The following is an 18,804-nucleotide window of genomic DNA, read 5'->3' as shown; positions in this document are numbered from 1 at the left end:
ACCAGCCACACTTCTACTCCATTTGACCTTCAAAAAATAATAATACACTTAAATCACCTACACTTGAATTCATTTTAATTACGAAATTCAGGTTCATGGTTCGGTCATCATAAAATTTTGTTCTCATATTGTTTTTTGAATGAACTGCATATATTTAAAATAACTTAATAAATCCAGAGAAAATGACTTCTTCTTGATAAGATTTCAAATAATATATGCTACACACACACATATATATATATATATGCTATTAAATTATACATATATTTGCATGGCCACCATGCATCTTCCATGCGTCAAATATTGTGGATAATGTCTCTCTAAATGTCACGATGTTGTCATTGTTATCTTCCCATTCATTAAAAATTCATTATTCTGTTGTCATTTTGGAAATTGGTGACCTTTGTCCATGTGGATGCAAGGATTGCTCGTGTGCAATGGACTGTGTTATCACACTTTGAAAATGCCATGCTCACTACATCTCTTTGTCTCTTAACCTCTACAACTCACAGTCATCACTTGGTCTGTTGAAAAAAATTGTAAAAATAAATTATGCAGTGAAGTGCAAAGAATGTAAAACAAGCATTCGGGTGAACTCAGGACACAGATTTTGGGGGGCTGTGCTCTTGCTTTCATAAGTGATATGCCTTTTCACCTGGTGGATATGAACATATAACACTTTTTTACATACATATATAAAACACACTTTACATTTAACCTGAACAAAACATGCCTTAAAATTTTGACCATGAAAATACAACTATAACTATGTAACTATATATTTTAACATTAATTATTAATGTAACTATTCTTAATTAAGAATAATAAAGCATTGTAATTCAAAGAATAGAGAATTATAGCAACACCAAGGTCATGGGTTCAGATCCCAGGTAATGAATAATGCAGATAAAATGTGTATCATGAAAGCAATGTAAGTTGATTTGGATAAAATCTTTATAGATTATAAATATATAAATAAAGCTGTCATATTTGGCAAAATACATTTCTAAAAATAAACACACTTTACTCACAGGTCAAAACCTGAAAACAAACATGGCTTAAAATATGTCTAATAAAAATACATCACCTAAACATTTTAACTTTGATTATGAATTTAATCACTTTTTAAATTGAAACATTTTAAATAAAAATAATAAATCTGTAGCTCAAACAGGCACATCAAGGTCATGGGTTCGATTCCTGATAAAGTGTGTATCTTGAATGCAATGTAAGTCCCTATTAAAGCATTATATACAACATGTAAATAAAACTTTCATTATTAATTTCATTATTTTTAATTGATAAAAATAATAAAGCATTTCACTATCTCAAACAGTAGAACTGATGGTCATAGGTTCGAGTCCCATGTAATGTGAAACACTATTAAAATGTGTATTTTGAATGCCAAATAAGTTTGCTACTTTGACAAAAGCATCATCCAAATGCATTAAAATGTAAATAAAAAGATTAAATGCAATGAATTTAATACAGTAGAAAAAACAGTCAGACATCTTAATTAAATCACTGCATGTAAAGAGAAATCACTGATGTTCGTAATGCAATGTCCTGACATGAGTCGTATGGCAAATATGATTCATCGATTTCAATGAAGAAAGAGTGTTTCGTGTAACAGAATGCCCTTATAATTACACATCCACCTTTCCTGCTCATGCTTTTGTTACTGGAAAGGTCTCTGCCACTATCTCAGAGGGTTATCTGTGACTCCTGCTTGGGGGGGGGTTGTGCAAGTGTGCCCCTCACCTCTTTATAAGCAGATACAGGGGTCTGTGTAAAATCACAGAACTTCGCCATCAAACAGGCACCTGGTTCCAAAGCAAAGGGAGCTCAGCAGGAAACAGCTTCTGAACATCAACAGCTGCTGTCATTGGAGATCTGCTCTCAGCATGATGTGGAAAACCACAGCGCTCGCAGTGTGTCTGCTGCTGGCTGGAGTACAGGCACTGGACGGCCCCTCGTATGGAGTCAAACTATGCGGCCGGGAGTTCATCCGCGCTGTCATCTTCACCTGCGGAGGCTCTCGGTGGAAACGCTCCTTGACAAACACAGGTTAGTTGTAGAGCAGGTTTGGTAAAACTTGTCAAATTTAAAAACAATATCAATAAAAATAATAATAATAAATAATAATTTTGGAACAATATTACAAATACACTGCAAGTTAAATATTTTGGATATACATATTTAATCTCTAACTATGTTGAGCAATAGTAGATTTCATTTTAAAAATACAAAATTCATTTTAATACAGAAAAAAAAATGCTGGATTTGAAATTTTTTGCAACACAAAACATTAAAATGCAGAATTCTAGGTTGTGACAATATTACAAACATGTAGATATACCTATTTAATCTCTATTTTTACTATGTTTTAAACTATGGACTCACTTATGGAATAACAAAATTCAAAAGTTTGGACAAAAGTTAAATTTCTTTCTTTCATTCTTTTTTTTTAAAGAAAAATTAATACTTTTTTTCTCGATAAAGACACAATGAATTTCTCAAAGGTGACATTAAACACATTTTCATAATGTTATAAAAAAAATACACATTTTGACCATTCTATTCATCAAGGAATCCTGAAAATATTTAGCAGCACAGACATTTTCAACATTGACAATATTAAGAAATGTTTCTCAGCAGCAAATCAGCATAGAAGAATTATTTCAGAAAGGTCATGTGACTGGAGTAATGATCCTGAAAATTCTGCTTGCATAACAAGCATTTTAAAAGACATTACAATAGAACAGTTATTTTAAACTGTAATCATTTATCACAATATTATTGTGTTTACTGTATTTTGAATTAATAAATGCAGCCTTGGTGAGCATAAAAAAAAAACAAATCTTATCAACTCCAGTGGTGTATGATCGGAAAAAAGTTCAAAACTAGTCAAAACCCTGATATCTTTCAAATTCATCAAAGCGTACAGACTTAATATATTCTTTAGGAGTTGTGCATAAATCATTACTGGAGTACATTCCACAAGCAAAACACTAGTCTTTCTTTTTCAAAATTCAATGTTTAATTCAATGTGTAACTTGCTATTTCTTTTTAATGAATTGTTAAAACTTAGAAAAAGAAGAGTTGAATAGAGTTTCTTCACCAGAAATCATAGTGATTCATAGTTTTACAACTATTACATGCAACAGCATTTCTTATTTCACAGATGAAATACTGGACTTATTCAGCTCGTATGAAAGCAATGCTCCAGACAGTGCTGCACCATCCTCCCAGCATGCCCCTGACTCAAATCTTCCATCACTGGCACAAGGGGAAAAGTTCAGCAGGCCAGCACGCTCTCTCATTTCACAGGAGGTGCTTGAAGCGTTGCGTACCGTGGACAGAAAAGGACGTGATGTAGTGGTGGGACTGTCCAACGCCTGCTGCAAGTGGGGCTGCAGCAAAGGAGAAATCAGCTCCCTTTGCTGAGAGACTAACTGCTCTATAGCATGAGTGAATAAAAAGTGTGTGTGTGTACTTCTCCTGTGCTGACTTTTTCAATCTCCATTCATATATTGTGCTTGAGACTTGTAAATGGTCTGCATTGAACTCCTGTGCATCTTGCAGTTAATTTAACTAAAGATTTTAGAATGTTTGTTGTTATAAAGTCATGTCATTTTTTTGCATTCAATGCAATGTGTTCACTTTTTAATCTTTATCTAGAGTAAATGAATAAAAATGATTATTTGCATTAATCACTAATGAATCAGTTTGTGCTCATTTGCATATTTAACCATATTAGCCATAACAATTTATGAAAACGTTTAATAATATATATATATATGTGTGTGTGTGTGTGTGTGTGTGTGTGTGTGTGTGTGTGTGTGTGTGTGTGTGTGAAATTATGTTTTTTTTTCACTCAATTTGTTCAGCTGTTGTTGTTTTAAATTAGAAAAAATCCAAAATACAAGTTATTATTAGTATCTCATTAGTGTCGGCAGACGTCCGGATCCTTTTAATGTCAGCTCCATTCAAAAGGAGAAAAAAATGTGTTTCCTAAAGACCACTTGCTTGATGCAGGAATTATGACTGATCATAAATTTGCCTATCAAAAGAAGTAAAATCAAAATAAATAAGTCCTTTCTGATTTATGCATCCGAAAAAAAAAAAAAAAAAAAAGTTCAGTTCAGTTCAGGTCAATTCATTTAGAAGTTACAGTATGAAGCACATATTTTTACTGTGGTAAAGCCAGCTGCAGTTAAAAGAAACACGGTCTAGCCAGCCGCGAATGAAATGAGTGTGCTCGTGAATTAGTATGATTATGATTCAGAAGCAACACAGAAAGAGTGCACTTTCAGATCGCCTTCACATAGATGCCCAAAATAGCTTCATATGTAGGTTTCCATAATATGATCTGAAATATCCCCTACAAGAAGTGGCTATTAGTGTCTTCAACTTTATCAGAAATTAGAGATTTATATACCCTTCTACAGTGTAAAATGACAAAAATCTTTAAACGCTGCAGTAAAATGATTTTACATGAGGTGTGTCGATAGAAGGGGACATAACCTGTAAGAACTGAACATTGGGTTTCTATGAGGTCTTTACAGCCTTCTAAAGTGTAATAATGTCCCATATCTGGAAAAAGTTGCAGTAAAAAGTTTTCACGTGAGGTAGGCTTTGTATATAGTATGGGACATCCCCTATAACAACTTTAACCATTGTTTTATTCTATTTATGAAAATGGGGTCTTTATTAGAGGGTGACATGGGAGTGAATTTTCAAATCTCTCCCGTCCCACTTCTGCAAAAAAAAAAAAAATCCCAATCCCACGGAAAAACTGGGGGAAGTTCCTGTCCCGTTTCAATCCCAGAAGAATGACTTCCATTCCCTCACACTCCTGTGCTGTATTATTTTTGGCCAGAATCTGTTAGTTACAGTTAAAAAGAAAAATAATACAGTACAGATCATAGCATGCCCACTTAAGTTAAATAGCAATATTTTTGTTGTTGTTGTTGTTTTATTGAACTGAAAGCAATCTTAAACAATGCACATTGTGCACACATTAAATTTAATGTAAATCATCCATGCTAACACACACATTTTCCATTGTTATTCCGTTTCATTGTTATTCTGAGTGCACACAAATAAATCTATACAGATTCGAAAATTTACTACTTTTATCTGTATGACCTAAAATGAAGGAGTATTTTAAGAGCAAGTGAGAGCACCTGTCCTGCTGTGAGCGCTGCTGTGCAGTTTCCACACACACTTCAATAGCGCATATTTCTGTAGGTTAACATTAGATTGAGCGGCCATGTAAAGTTGTTACATACATATTTCAGATGAAAAGCTATATTTGAGGACTATGAAAGATAGGTGGACTTTTGGATGTCCTGCCCGATGTATTACCACATAGACAAACCGTTAATGATCTGTCCGTCACGCAGAGGTCATTCACTTAACCAGCCACACCAAAGCAAAGAGACAGGGCAAGTAGAATTGAGTTCAAAATTAAAATATAAGCCTAAAGTTTATAGTTTATTTATTTAAAAGGTATGCTACATTTGTGTATAAAGTTGGGGGTCAAAGTGTTATTACGGTTCCCGGACCAGCCCACTCCCGCTGACATTTTTTACATTTTTCTATTTTACTAGGCAGAAGTAAAAATGGAAACATGACATCTTGTTATATTATCTCTCTATTCTGAGCGTCTACATGAAGGCGACCTGAAGGCGTGTTCTTTCTGTGTTGCTCCTGAATCATAATCTTACTCGTACACGAGCACACTCATTTCAGTCCCGGCTCCTTATTTTTCTGAACTGAGGCTTGCTTGACCACAGTCTGATCCTCCTTGATTATTCAGGTGGCCTGAACCCACAGAAACTAAGGGCTCGATCACTTGTCTACTTGCAGGACATATTTCCTGTATTTGTTCATGTGAGTGTGAAGACCAATATATATATATATATATATATATATATATATATATATATATATATATATATATATATATATATATATATATATATAGACACACACACACGCACACACACACACACACACACACACACACATACACACACACACACACACACACACACAGGCCTATAGTCTATAGTCTATAGTCTACGGTCTAAATGTCTGTTTAGTAGTCTCTATAACAGATGACACAGTTTAGTAATTATGGGGCATCTTAAAGCACTTCATTTCTGTTGCGTGCACTCGCTTTTCAAGGGGCCAAACCCTCACGTGTAGGACGAGTACTGGGTGTCAGTTTCAGCTTCCCCTAAAGTTCATTGCGCTAAGGAACTTGCTGAGTAGCTTTGACCTGATTGGTCAAGTGTCTTTGCGTAGGCGACGTATGGGCGGAGTCTTTCAATGCGCGTACTCAGACGTGTGAACTTCTCCCTGTTTACGCGTGAGGCGACTTCATGCTTGTCTTCTGAAGAGGTGTCTGCAACCTAATCGACGGAAATTAAAATTATAATTATACAGGAAACCAAAAGGAACAAGATCAGAAGAAACAGAAAATGCTCGTTCCAGGATGCAGAGAGCGATGTAACTATTTTTAATTGCCTCGTGGAAATAAGACTTGACGACGAGTGGGGAAAACGCCGGAGAGCCTTATTGTGCGTCTCGCGGGACAGCGATGTCACGGTGGAGCGAAACAAACAAATGCCTGATCGTGGACTTCCCGTGATTGTGTGATTACTCGGTTAACGGGACATTGCGTCACACTGGACTTTTTGCGTGCGCGAATGCCGCGAGCGATGGCATGGCAGAATGTAAAAGTGCATTTTGTCACTATACTTTACTTGTGGACATGTTCTCAAGGTGGGCAACAGTGTTTCGTTCTCAACTTTTCATTCTGCCATCTAGATATAAGTAACAATATATAAATATATTGTTTTTTTGTGAAATAAAGTGCTTTTTTTCTCAATTAAAAACCTAAAAATTTAAGTTTTGGAAACCTATGTATTGTTTTCAATTATATATAGTTTTAAATTATGAAAAAAAATCCATATATAAAGCAAAATGAATCAGAGAAGAAAAGCATTTGTTGGCAGATGCCACTAAGTTTGCAATCTATTGCAACATTATTATTCATTAAGAGTTCAAATACTTTTGGGGTCACTTTATATTGAGACAAAGTAGTGTTTTTGTTCTGCATTAAACAATTCAGCAGATGTTCACATTGAATTCATGTTCAACTTTGTCTTTGTCAAGTTCTGTTGCCTCAACTTGTTCTTCTCTTCTTTTTTGTAGTCTTTTTAATTTGTTTAGTCTCTTGTGAAGTGGCTGTAAACTGCTGGTGGGATAAAGCTGCTCCTGTGGGCCACAATGTGTCTGTTCTGTGTCACACCAGTACACGGGGAAGAGCCAACAGTTGTGGTCTCTGCCAGCTCTATGTTATCAAACGTGACCAAAGACATCAGTTTCCGAGCACATGTGCCAGTACCGAAGAAACCTTCAACTTTTCCATCGCAGCAGAACACAGAGAGCATCTTCGCTGCATGTGTACAGGGAATACATCAGAGACGTGCAGCGTTACAGTAAGAGGAGGCTGTGAGTATGACAGAATTGACCGTTTATCTCTGATGGCCTCATTACTAGCTCTGGGAATGTTTTCTGCGCACACCGGTCCCAGAAGGGAGTTGTTTACAAGAAAAACACATTAAATACAGCATTTGGGTATTCATAAACAGACGTTTTCCACCGGGATCACACACAACACCACACACACACGTTATAAATGGAAGAATTACTACAAGGGGTTTATTGAAAATACACTAGGCATATTTAGTTTCTAAGCCTTCTGGGATCGCTTGCTCTGTTTGATTCTATTATAAGCGCACAGGTCTGGGTAGTAACTGATTATATAATATAATCTGGATTATTTAATCAGATTCCAAAAATTAAATACTTCCAATAACAAAAGTTTGAAAATTAGAATATTCACAAAGCAGTAAATTATTCCTAAAACATTAGTATTTCTACAGTGAAGAGCTAGTTCACCGAAAAATGTAAATTCTGTCATCAATTCCTCACCCTCATGTCGTTCCAAACCCGTAAAACCTTCATTCATCTTCAAAACAGATTAAGATTTTTAGCGTGGTTTATTGTCTTAAAGTTCTTAGAATTCATCAGAAATATCTTAATTTGTGTTCTGAAGATGAACCAAGGTCCTACGGGTTTGGAACGACATTAGGGTGAATAATTAATTAACATTATTGGGTGAACTACACCTTTAATATAGTACAAAATCATCCCATTCAGATCAATGTTAGCTCAGAAGTAATCAAAAAGTAGTCTGACTATATCTTCTAAAATGTGTATTGTAATAGATTACGTCACCAACTGAAATTTTTATGACGTAATCTGTGTTCAGAAATGGGCTACAGTAGGCTTTAGTCGTGTTAGACACCCTATAAGATTGAGCACGGATGAAAACGAGGCTGTGAAGGATAGAGTTGCAGTCACTAGATCATGCGATGTTTCACAACTCACAATTTCCAAAACTATTTGAATGAAGTTTTTGACTAATAAAAGCTTCAGTCAGAAAGGCATTTCATCAGTGTTTTGCCGAACACACTATACTTCTGTCACTCACAGCCTTTTTTTCCATTCCTGTCAAAATTTAAACATGATGCTAGCCTGACTAAGGTCCATTTGTAAGTGACCCACCAATGCATTACTGAAAGCTGTGTTGCTGTAGCTCAAACAGCATGGACTGATTCCCAGTGAATGCATGCATTGATAAAATGAATGCCGTGCGAGTCATTTTGAATAGAAGCATCTGCTGAATATGTAGCTGTTCATGATTTCATTTGGGAAGAGACCTGAATTAGTATGATCCTGAACATTCTTTAAGAAATGCTGGTGTGTTGAGATATTGTCCAAAATTAGACAAGGAGGGGAAGTGTGCGGCACTCTGCTGGCTTTTTTTTGCGGATTTCCCCACTTGACTTCCTGTTTTCTCAGTATGAAAGGCAGTGGTGCTCTTGCAGCACACTTTGTTGTTTTGAATGGTTGTTTCTTCTCCCTTCAACTTCTTTTGGTTGGTTTCCCTCCAGAATGTTTGACATCTTTCCATCTTTTACAGATCCACCATCTCCCCCGTCTCGCCCTGATTGTGCTATTGAAGACGTGGAAGAAGGAGACATTTACTGCTCTTGGACTAAATCCAATGAGCCATTGATTCCAACTGTTTACACCCTTCACTGGGAAGATTATGAAGGGTGTGTTTTCTTACAAGCACCACCATTGCATTCAATATGGACATATGAGAGCGTTTGACAATGTTTTTGTGTGTGTGTGTATTTATATACAGGATTGTTAAGTCTGTGGAGAGCAGTAGTGAGAGTGCAGTCATAAACCGGCTTGACTATATGAAAGAAGCTGACACTACAGCATGGGTCACTGCCAAAAACATCCTAGGTTCTGAACAGTCTGAAAAGTCTCACTTCAACACGGGAAATATCGGTTAGTCATATTTACTCTGTTGTAAACCATTGCTTGGTTTCTTAAAACCATGCACAGTTTTGTCACAATTTATTGGCTCTAATAAAAGTACTGTACAGTACTCAGTATAGATACAATTCTGATGATTATTACTATGAATAAGTGTAAAAGAAGAGTGCATCACCTCCAGAGTCTCTCATATTCATCTCCCTAGATATATACAAGCGCTGTGATTTTTGTTTTATTTTGTTAAAAAAAATTATTACTTTTATTCAGCAAAGATCCAGTAAATTTGTCATATTTTAAATAAACACTGTGCTTTCTTGTCAAAAGAATCTTTTAAAAACGTTAGTATTGTTTTCTCAAAATATTAAGCAGGACATCTGTTTTCAGCATTGATAATAATCATAATAATAATAATAATAATAATAATAAATGTGTTTTTAGCATCAAAATAGGAAATTAGACTGCTTTATGAAGGACTGGAGTAATGATTAAAAATGCTTTAAACATTCAGCTTAGTCATCACATGAATACATTACTTTTTAAAATTTTAAAATATATTTTTATAATTGTGATTTATTTTCCACAAATAACAGTACTTCTCTCTTTTTACTGTATTACACAAAAGACATATTTAAAAAATCCTCTAGGAAGTGTTCTGTAAAACAAAAACTTTGTTAACCTTGTGCTAGCTTTTAATCTTTTCCCTCTTTTTTTCCTAGAACGGCCAAATCCCCCAAAAGATCTAACCCTCGCCTCTGAATCAATGGAGCTCACCTGGGACATGGAGTGTGACAGAGTGGGCCAGTTGGACATGAGCTGTCAAGTGCAGTACCGTACACACAGTCACATGCTGGACTGGACTGAGGTGAGCGGAGAAAGAGAAACCAGACTGATTTGACTCCATTCTGATTTGAAAGACATTTTCCTTTAAGCTTTGGCTTTACTTGCTTTACTTGCACAACTGAGTTTCTGTAATAAAGGAAATCCATCTGCATGATGGGAGTTGTTCTAAAAGTAAAGTATAATGAAAATATAATCACATCCATTAAAAAAGTATGTTGATTCAAATATAGATATTTGGGATTTGATACTCATTATTGGATTGTTCAAATAAAAAGGAAATTGCAGATTGTAAACCGGGTCAGCTTTTATTTTGCCATTACCATAAGAAATGCAATCAAATATAATTTTATATTGGCAGAAATGAAGCACACTGTGTCTCTGTTGAATTCGTATTGTGCAGGTGGATGATTGCCAGTTCAGTTTTGTGTTGGAGGATCCCCAGCCGTTCACACAGTACAGTTTTCGTGTTCGCTGCCACTGTGGATATGAAGAGAAAGTCATGAGTAACTGGAGTTCAGTGTTTTCAGTCAGAACGCCCCCTGCAGGTCAGAGAAAGACCCTCGTTGCATTAATTGAAGACATTGATGTACTCATTTATTGCTTTGTTATTGTTTTATTGAAGATGTTCATGATGCACATTCACTCAACAGTAGAATATGGATGTGAATGTCAGTCGTGTTTTAGAGTCCTAAGTAGAAAAGCAATTCGGTTTTGAACAAGAGCCACCACCATGTCCTGTATCCAGAATGACTTCCTGTAATGTTTTGAGTCTCTCCTACTCACAGAGGCTGCAATTATTAGATCAAAAATACAGGAACAACAACGAAATGTTATTAAAATTTAAAATGTGCCTTTTCTAATTTAAAATGACATTTATTCAGTACTTCTATTTAGCACCCTTCATTTTTTTTTTTTTTTTTTATTTCACTCCTTTTTTTTCTAAATATCGTGCCACAGAACGAGATCAGTGATGGTGACTCTGTGTCTGTAATATTCTCTCTCTTCAGCACCGGTTGGACATCTGGATGTTTGGAGTGACTGTGCCCCCAATTCTGACGAGTCTGTCTGTAACGTCTATTGGAAGGTAGGGCTGGGCGATGTATCGAATATTAGCGATAATATCGAAATCATTTTGATGACGATGTAAAATTTGAAAATATCGGGAATATCAAATATTTTAAATTCAAGCACACTTTCCCAAAAGAACGCGCCGAACGCTCTAAAAAGGAACATGTAACTACAGACTGCTCTACATGCCTCTACTACGAGAGCTTGCACGAGAGCGGTTGCCAGATAACAAGAGTTTAAATCCTTGAATCAGAGCTTCAGTGTTACAAGGATACATTTTCTGCGCACGTGCTGACTCCTCATTCCGGAAGCACCACAAATGATGATCTGAAAACACTAACAAGCTGGAGTTTAGCATCTAATGAAAGCGTAGTTGCATTGTGTAAATTTTGAATTGCATGCACTAAAGAAGTTGACAGAACGTACTTTCTGTACTTGTTTTGCACTACTTCAGTTACATATGTGTTAATTTAATAAAAAGCAGTAAGTTATCACTTGGTCTAGTTTTTTTTTTTTTTTAACTGCTTAAATTAGCTGTTCAGTCTATTTTTTTTTTTCAATTGGCAAAAGAAAATCATGTTTCTTTTTATTATTTAAATGCAAATTCAAACATATTGAGATATAAATTGAATATCATGCAATTTTTGACAATATCGAGATAATGCATCAGTCTAATTGGTTCTTCTTTTGTGGGTCAGTCATGATTCAGCAGATCATCAACATTTGATTGTCTTTCACTGTGTCTCAGGAAATGCCCCTGTCTCAGGCTAGAGGGGAAGTTATCAGCTATATTGTAACTCTGAAGCTTAAAAATGGCACTGAGTTCAAGCAGGTCTCCAGGCAACGAAGAAACACTGAAAGTCAGCAGCTCGCTGACCAGAGCTGCCGGCAGCTCAGACACTTCCCGCTCAATCCTGGTGTTATTGAAGTTTTTGTGTCAGCCAACACTTCAGCTGGCACATCGTACCCCACGTACATGCTGTTTGCAGAGACTGGTAAGTCTATGCAATATTCTGACGAAATATTCATAGTAACTAGCATTTTATAACAGCATATAATGCGAGGATTTGATTATATTTATATCATCTACATGCCCTGTAGGACAGACAACGCCTGAGGTGAATCTAAGTGTAATAGGTGAGAGCCAGCAGCTGCGGGTCTCGTGGTCCATACACCCACAGTTCTCTGAGAGTGTCCTGGAGTATGTGATCCAGCACGTGTCTGTAGTACCTCACTCACCGTGCCTGAACTGGGTCAGAGTAAACCGAACCCAGAGATCTGTCACACTCACAGGTGTGTGTGTGTGTGTGTGCATGAGAGAGAGAGAGAGTGAAAGCTGTCGTCCGTTCTGATGCTGATAGTGATTTTGTGTTTGCCTTCATCCACAGCTGACTTCTGGAACTACACGGCTTATAATGTGTCGCTGTTTGCAGTCTACCACAACCACAGCACTTTCCTCAAGTCAGCGATTGCATACACACTTGAAGGAGGTATGACATCTCTTAAAGGGACAGTTCACCCAAAAATGTGACCTTGGACCACATAAAACAGTCATGACGGTCCCTTTTTTTAAAATGGGATTTATACATCACCTGAAAGCTGAATAAGCGTTTCATTGAATTGAAACTATTTGAAAATCTGGAATATAAAATTGTCCAAACGAAATCCTTAGCAATTCATATTACTAATCAAAATCATGTTTTGATATATTTACGGTAGGAAATTTACAAAATGTCTTCATGGAACATGATCTTTCCTTAGTATCCAATTCATTTTTGGACATTAAGTAGAAAATCTGTACTCTTGACCCATACAATGAGTACTTGGGCTATTGTTACAAAAATATATAAAAGACCTCCATTCATCTTCATTCAGCCTAAGAAAATACCAGGGTGAAGCAGAAGAGACAAATTGTTAAATAGTTTCTTTTTTTTCTTTGGTTGAACCACTGAAGCAGGGCCAGCGCAAGGGGGACTTGGACTATCCAACCCCCTCACTCAAAATGAATGTGAAAATAGATTTTAATTATGAAATATAGTAGTTTATTTAAAATATATAGATGCCAAATGCATAGGCTTTCTAGCAGTAATCTGATGCTACTATAGCAACAATTTAGGACAGTCCATTTCACAAAGTCATATTTTAATTGTTACTCTGACACACAAACTTCCCGTGCAAGCGGTTCAACGGAGAATGCAGCACTACTAAATAAGCATAAGGTATGATGAAATAATTTTTTATGTTTGATAGAGGGATAGATTATAGTCATGTTCAAGTTGTACTAACTTAAAATGATGCATCTGTTAAATTGGTCGCTATTAATGTGTTATTGTCAGGGAATCAGTCGCAACAATGAGCTTGTGTTTCATTGTAAAGCAGACACAATTAAGTATTTCTGATGGTTGTGGTGATATCACATTGTCCATATTTGTGGTAAACCTGCTGCCTTATTTCCTGGATGTCAGATTTCCAAATTTGATGGCTATGCGATTTTGTCTGGGCAGCTGTGGCCTAATGGTTAGAGACTTGGACTAGTTACCAGAAGGTCGCCGGTTTGAGTCTCTGTGCTGGCAGGAGTTGTAGATGGGAGGGAGTTAATGAACAGCACTCTCCTCCACCCTAAATACCCATAGCTGAAGTGCCCTTGAGCAAGGCACTGAACCCCCAGTTGCTTCCCGGGCGCTGGATATAGCTGCTCACTGCTCCGGGTGTGTGTTCACGGTGTGTGTGTGGGTGCACTTTGGATGGGTTAAATGCAGAGCACCAATTCTGAGTATGGGTTATCATACTTGGCAAAATGTCATGACTTTAACTTCACTTTTCACTTTTGTTTTATTTAATGCTCTGCCCTCTTTATTTGTGGGAATGTCATATTCATTTGTGGGAATATGATATTATTTTGTGGCCACGAGATCATTTTGTCGAGGGTACAACATCTTTATATTGTGGCCTCCAGATGCTATGTTGAGGGAACGACGCATTTTTCTACAATATTTTGCACATAAACGCCTGACAATTCTACCAATAAAGTTTTGACTTTATGATTGTATTTATGCCCATGTGAGATGATAAATGAATGTGTTGTGTTTTCATTTACAAATGAAACCACTTGAATGATTAATTCCTCAACAAAACACTATAGTATTTATAATTAAGGTCTATGAATTAGCCAAAATAAAATATAAACTGCATTCCAGCAAAAATTCCAGTCAGCATAATCAAAGCTTGATTGGCATCTTGAGCATTTACAGAATGTTAAGTAAAGAGATCAAAATGAAGGGGAAAATTAATATAATAATAGGTTAATCATAATAATAATACACAAATATTAATGGAGGAAAAACGTTCAGTTAATGGACTTACAAGACTGGTGGATGGATAAATATGTTTTCTTGTAGGCCTATTTTATATTATGCACTCTATGCAACATTTATTCATGATAAACTTCAAATGAATGTTAATTATCGCACATAATAAAGTCCGGTGACCAAGGCATATGGATAATATAATAATTTAATTGTTATAATTTCTATTTCTATCATTTCTAATATAATAATTTTTAATTCAAAATTAAATTTTAATGAATCAATCTCTGATAACACCGGGTTGCTGTGATCACGCAGGTTTGTTTACGCATTACACTCTTGGCCACGAGAAAAATATGTCATTCCCTCATCATAGCATCTCAAGGCCACAACATAAGGATGTCGTTACCTCGACAAAATGATCTTGTGGCCATGACATAATATCAAGTTCCCATGAGTTATTATGTTGTGGCCACGACACAGACTAAATGAACTGACCATGTCAGCTCCTGGGCACTGTAGTTTTGCGACGTGAATGGGCCACAAAAGGTTTTTTGTTTTTTTTGTTTGTTTGTCTTTTTTACTTTGTGCTATGTCATTGCCCCCTTCCATCACCTCAGTGCTGGGCTGGCACTTTAACGATGTCCTTACTACATTTCTGGACCTTGATCGTGGTAGTTACCTTGCTGTCTATGGGAGGGTCAGAGAGCTCTCAGAATTCATCATAAATATATTAATTTGTGTTCTGAAGATGAACAGAGAGAGGTTTTATGGGTTTTGAAAAACATAGGGGTGAATAATTAATGACAGTTTTGTTTTTTGGGTGAACTTTTCCTTTAATTTTATATAACTACATGAATACTTTTTGTGTGCAAAGAAAACCAAAATAACAACTGTATTCAACAAATTCTTCTGTTATCCCTTACCGGTTTGGAATGACGTGAGCGTGAGTAATTAATGACAGAAGTTTCATTTTTGGGTGAACTATCCCTTTAAATCACTGAATACACTTTTATTTCAAAGACAATAGACCCAAGTCCACATGACAACATTTAAAATTGAGCTTCTCCTGAGAGCCAAAATACAGAAAAATATAACACGTTATTACCATGAATTTATACTTGCACCGATTTACAGGTTACATCATGTATCTTATTTATTAAAAATGCATCCATTGTAAAAGTATATTGCATTGTCGATAATTGTCTTATATATTGCAACACATTTAATTAATTAAAACATTGCAGTGCATTCCATTTTCTCATTTTGAGCTTGTTTTAGGGCACAAAGTACTTGGCTAATAAATGTGATATGCTGTTTTCAGATGTTCTAGTCATATAGCCTTCATGTTTGGATCATCTCTTCATCTTCCCTTCTAGTTCCTCCTAAAGTCTCTCAAATCCATGTGAAGAACATCTCTCAGTCCTCTGCCACTTTGATATGGAGCCCCATCCCTGTACATGAGAGCAACGGTGCCATCCTGCATTACTTAGTAGGCATCAAAGAAACAGGTATGCCATCACAGGAATAAATGATGTTTTAAAATATTTTCAAATGGAAAACCATTATTTAAAATTTTAATAATATATTGCTGCTTTTACTGTTTTTTTTTTTTGTTTGTTTTTTTTTGAGCAGATTGTACTGACCCCATACTTTGATGTATATCTGTGTCCTTTGGCCTATGTAACAGGGTCTAATATAAGCAGTATCAGAACCAGTATGCAGTTGTCAGAACTGGAGCCGGCCCAGCAGTACCAGGTCTGGGTGAGTGCTGTGACCACTGCTGGTGAAGGCGCCAGGAGCTTCACCACTTTCTCCACCAATGAAAAATCCAGTAAGTACTTCCTTAGTATTTTGGATTATATATGCAATGCAAAACCCAAAGACATCTTTGTTTTGCATATAGGATGTAGATCATATATTCAGCTTTAGGTAGTAAACCAATGGTTTCTATTCATCTCATCTCCTAGGTAATGTTACCCTGTTGGTTGTATTCATGGCATTGGTGTTCCTGGTTTTATTTTGTGTTATTGTGTTGGTGTAAGTATAGCCTTTCTTCATAATTCCATCTATATGGCCAAAAGTACATGGACTTCCCCTTGTAAGGGCTGATTCACACAGAAATAAATATATACGCGCTAGACATCGTTTGCAGCACCTCTAAAAATGCAGTGCTCATCTTAAAATAAGTTCAACGCTTCAAGTTCAACTTGTCTCAAGCATTTCTTTCACTATTCCTCTTTCAGTGTCTCGTGTTTTTCGAAGGTGTCAGATTTGACAAAAAAAGCCACCTAGTTTTATATATGCAGATCCCCAGTTATTATGAGTAGGAGATCATATTTAAAAAATTAAAATAAATTCATGCCAAGTAGCAAAACTGAACCAGAAAAATTTAATATATATTGACCAATATCCTCTATAATTAAAAAGCAAGAAATATAATTAATTATAGTTATAAATGAATTTAAATATTATGGAATATAATAATATAACAATAAAGTAAGATGAATTATAATTCAATGAATTATATTTGCATTTGAATTATAAATGTATTAAATTTTTTATCAAATATTTTTTTGAAAGATTAATTGTGCTCTGTTACACCGATGTGAGGGGGTTTTTTGGGACAAAGTGTTGGGATCTGCAATAGTTGTGGTATCCATATGCTTTTGGCCCTGTTGTGTATTATTTTCCATTACATTCAGCACATTTTTAAACTTCAGCAGTGGCATCACTGGCAGTTTGAACAGTAAATTTGACATTTTGTGATAAATTAATATCTTCTTTCTAGGTACCAACCAACCTGGTGTTTTGTGAAGATCCCAGATCCAATTAACAGTAAAGCATTTAAGCATATGAACTTTCAGGTGAGAATCTAAAGTCTTTTGAGTGTTCCATACAAAAGAGACGTCACACTTACAAAAACAGAACCATATCCATTCATGTCTTGGCTTTTCTTCTAGCATGCATGGCCACGGCTCTATTCTCCTTCTGAACTGAATATCAAGATCTCTGAGCTGGAGATCGTGGAGAAGCTGGATCGCGACACACCTACTCCTCCATCAGAGACTGATCTGGAGAAGGTTTTAATCGATGTGGAACTCCAACATTTTCAGCTGCCAAATGGACTGGGCAGGACAAATAAAGGTGGAGATGAGCCTGAGGAAGAGCCTGAGGAATCAAAAAGAGAAAGCATTTTAAAGCAGGGCAGCTGGGCAAAGGAGTACAGCGAGATGGTCGACACTGATGAAGAGAAGGATGGCGGTGATGAGGAAGAGTGGTGGGACCAGCAATTTGTCTCCGACTATGAAAGACATTTTTTGCCTTCTGTTGAGGTGAATTAACTTTTCATACCTCAGGATTTTTCATCTGTACTGTAGTGCCTTAAGTGGAACAATCAGAAAGTGTTTGTCCCAAGTGTTTTACTGAAGAACAAAGGTGTGCTTTTTAAACAGACACTGAAAAGAGTATTAAGAAAGTGTTATTCATGAAATGTATCCGTGAGAGAGGTCTTGCACAACTATGCACCGATTTTTACATTTACATGTAAATTTCATGTCTTCTACACTAGCCACAACATTTAAAGTTGACAGTTTTTTTTTGCACCAATAGCATCGTCAAGTGGAATAAGGACTATACAGGTTTCTGGAATAATCTCCCCTTTGGCCATTGGTCAGATGTTCCTGCCTCAAGCTAAACTCACGCTATAAGTTAAGCTAATGTTAAGCGGATCCAAGTGCTCAGATAAACAACCAAGTCTTGATAGATGTGGTTAACACTTTTCAGGGAATTCAACCTACGAATGTCTTATAGTTATCTCTGCACATTAAACCTTGTATTTTAACTTGGAAAACATTGCACGTGACACAAATAAGATGTTCTTACTAGTGGAGACACAGCACACAACTGAATGTAAAAAATCTTGTTTTTGTACATAATAAATATTTTTTAATATATATGAATATGCTTCTTATTTGTGGCTGTCATAGATATAAGTGTATTTCAAGTATTGCAGTGATTTGTATGGCAAATTATGTAGAATTGGTAGGTGAACATAGGACTAGTCACAAGTAGTAATCTTTGGTGTAGTTTACCGATTTTATGAAAGCCTTGTTATGCAAAAAAAAACAAGACAAATAATTTATTGTAACTAACTGTG

At 36.0% G+C, this 18,804-nt stretch overlaps 2 protein-coding genes across 2 annotated transcripts; both read left to right on the top strand.

Moving 5' to 3' along the window:
- The first annotated feature begins 1,557 nt into the window (after positions 1–1,557).
- LOC127953771 (relaxin-3-like) lies at positions 1,558–3,716 on the top strand. The gene is made up of 2 exons (XM_052553056.1): positions 1,558–2,067; positions 3,185–3,716. The coding sequence occupies exons 1-2, from the start codon at positions 1,905–1,907 to the stop codon at positions 3,445–3,447; spliced, it is 426 nt and encodes a 141-aa protein (XP_052409016.1). The 5' UTR covers positions 1,558–1,904; the 3' UTR covers positions 3,448–3,716.
- A 2,638-nt stretch (positions 3,717–6,354) lies between these two features.
- Positions 6,355–18,601, top strand: LOC127953226 (interleukin-12 receptor subunit beta-2). The gene is made up of 15 exons (XM_052552213.1): positions 6,355–6,795; positions 7,228–7,527; positions 9,065–9,200; positions 9,293–9,444; positions 10,149–10,294; positions 10,673–10,817; positions 11,280–11,356; positions 12,089–12,335; positions 12,442–12,633; positions 12,729–12,830; positions 16,025–16,156; positions 16,336–16,479; positions 16,616–16,685; positions 17,437–17,512; positions 17,609–18,601. Exons 1-15 carry the CDS (start codon positions 6,720–6,722, stop codon positions 17,987–17,989), a joined length of 2,376 nt encoding a protein of 791 aa, XP_052408173.1. The 5' UTR covers positions 6,355–6,719; the 3' UTR covers positions 17,990–18,601.
- The last annotated feature ends 203 nt before the right edge of the window (positions 18,602–18,804 follow it).

This window comes from Carassius gibelio, chromosome B3 (assembly GCF_023724105.1).
Source record: "Carassius gibelio isolate Cgi1373 ecotype wild population from Czech Republic chromosome B3, carGib1.2-hapl.c, whole genome shotgun sequence".
NCBI lineage: Eukaryota > Metazoa > Chordata > Actinopteri > Cypriniformes > Cyprinidae > Carassius > Carassius gibelio.
This window is presented reverse-complemented; position numbering and strand designations above follow the sequence as displayed.

Coding starts and splice junctions, on each gene's coding strand:
- LOC127953771 (XM_052553056.1), top strand. CDS start 1,905: ATGATGTGGAAAACCACAGCGCTCGCAGTGTGTCTGCTGCTGGCTGGA. Junction 2,068..3,184: donor ACGCTCCTTGACAAACACAG/GTTAGTTGTAGA, acceptor CTTATTTCACAG/ATGAAATACTGGACTTATTC.
- LOC127953226 (XM_052552213.1), top strand. CDS start 6,720: ATGCCGCGAGCGATGGCATGGCAGAATGTAAAAGTGCATTTTGTCACT. Junction 11,357..12,088: donor TCTGTAACGTCTATTGGAAG/GTAGGGCTGGGC, acceptor ACTGTGTCTCAG/GAAATGCCCCTGTCTCAGGC. Junction 16,157..16,335: donor AGTAGGCATCAAAGAAACAG/GTATGCCATCAC, acceptor CCTATGTAACAG/GGTCTAATATAAGCAGTATC.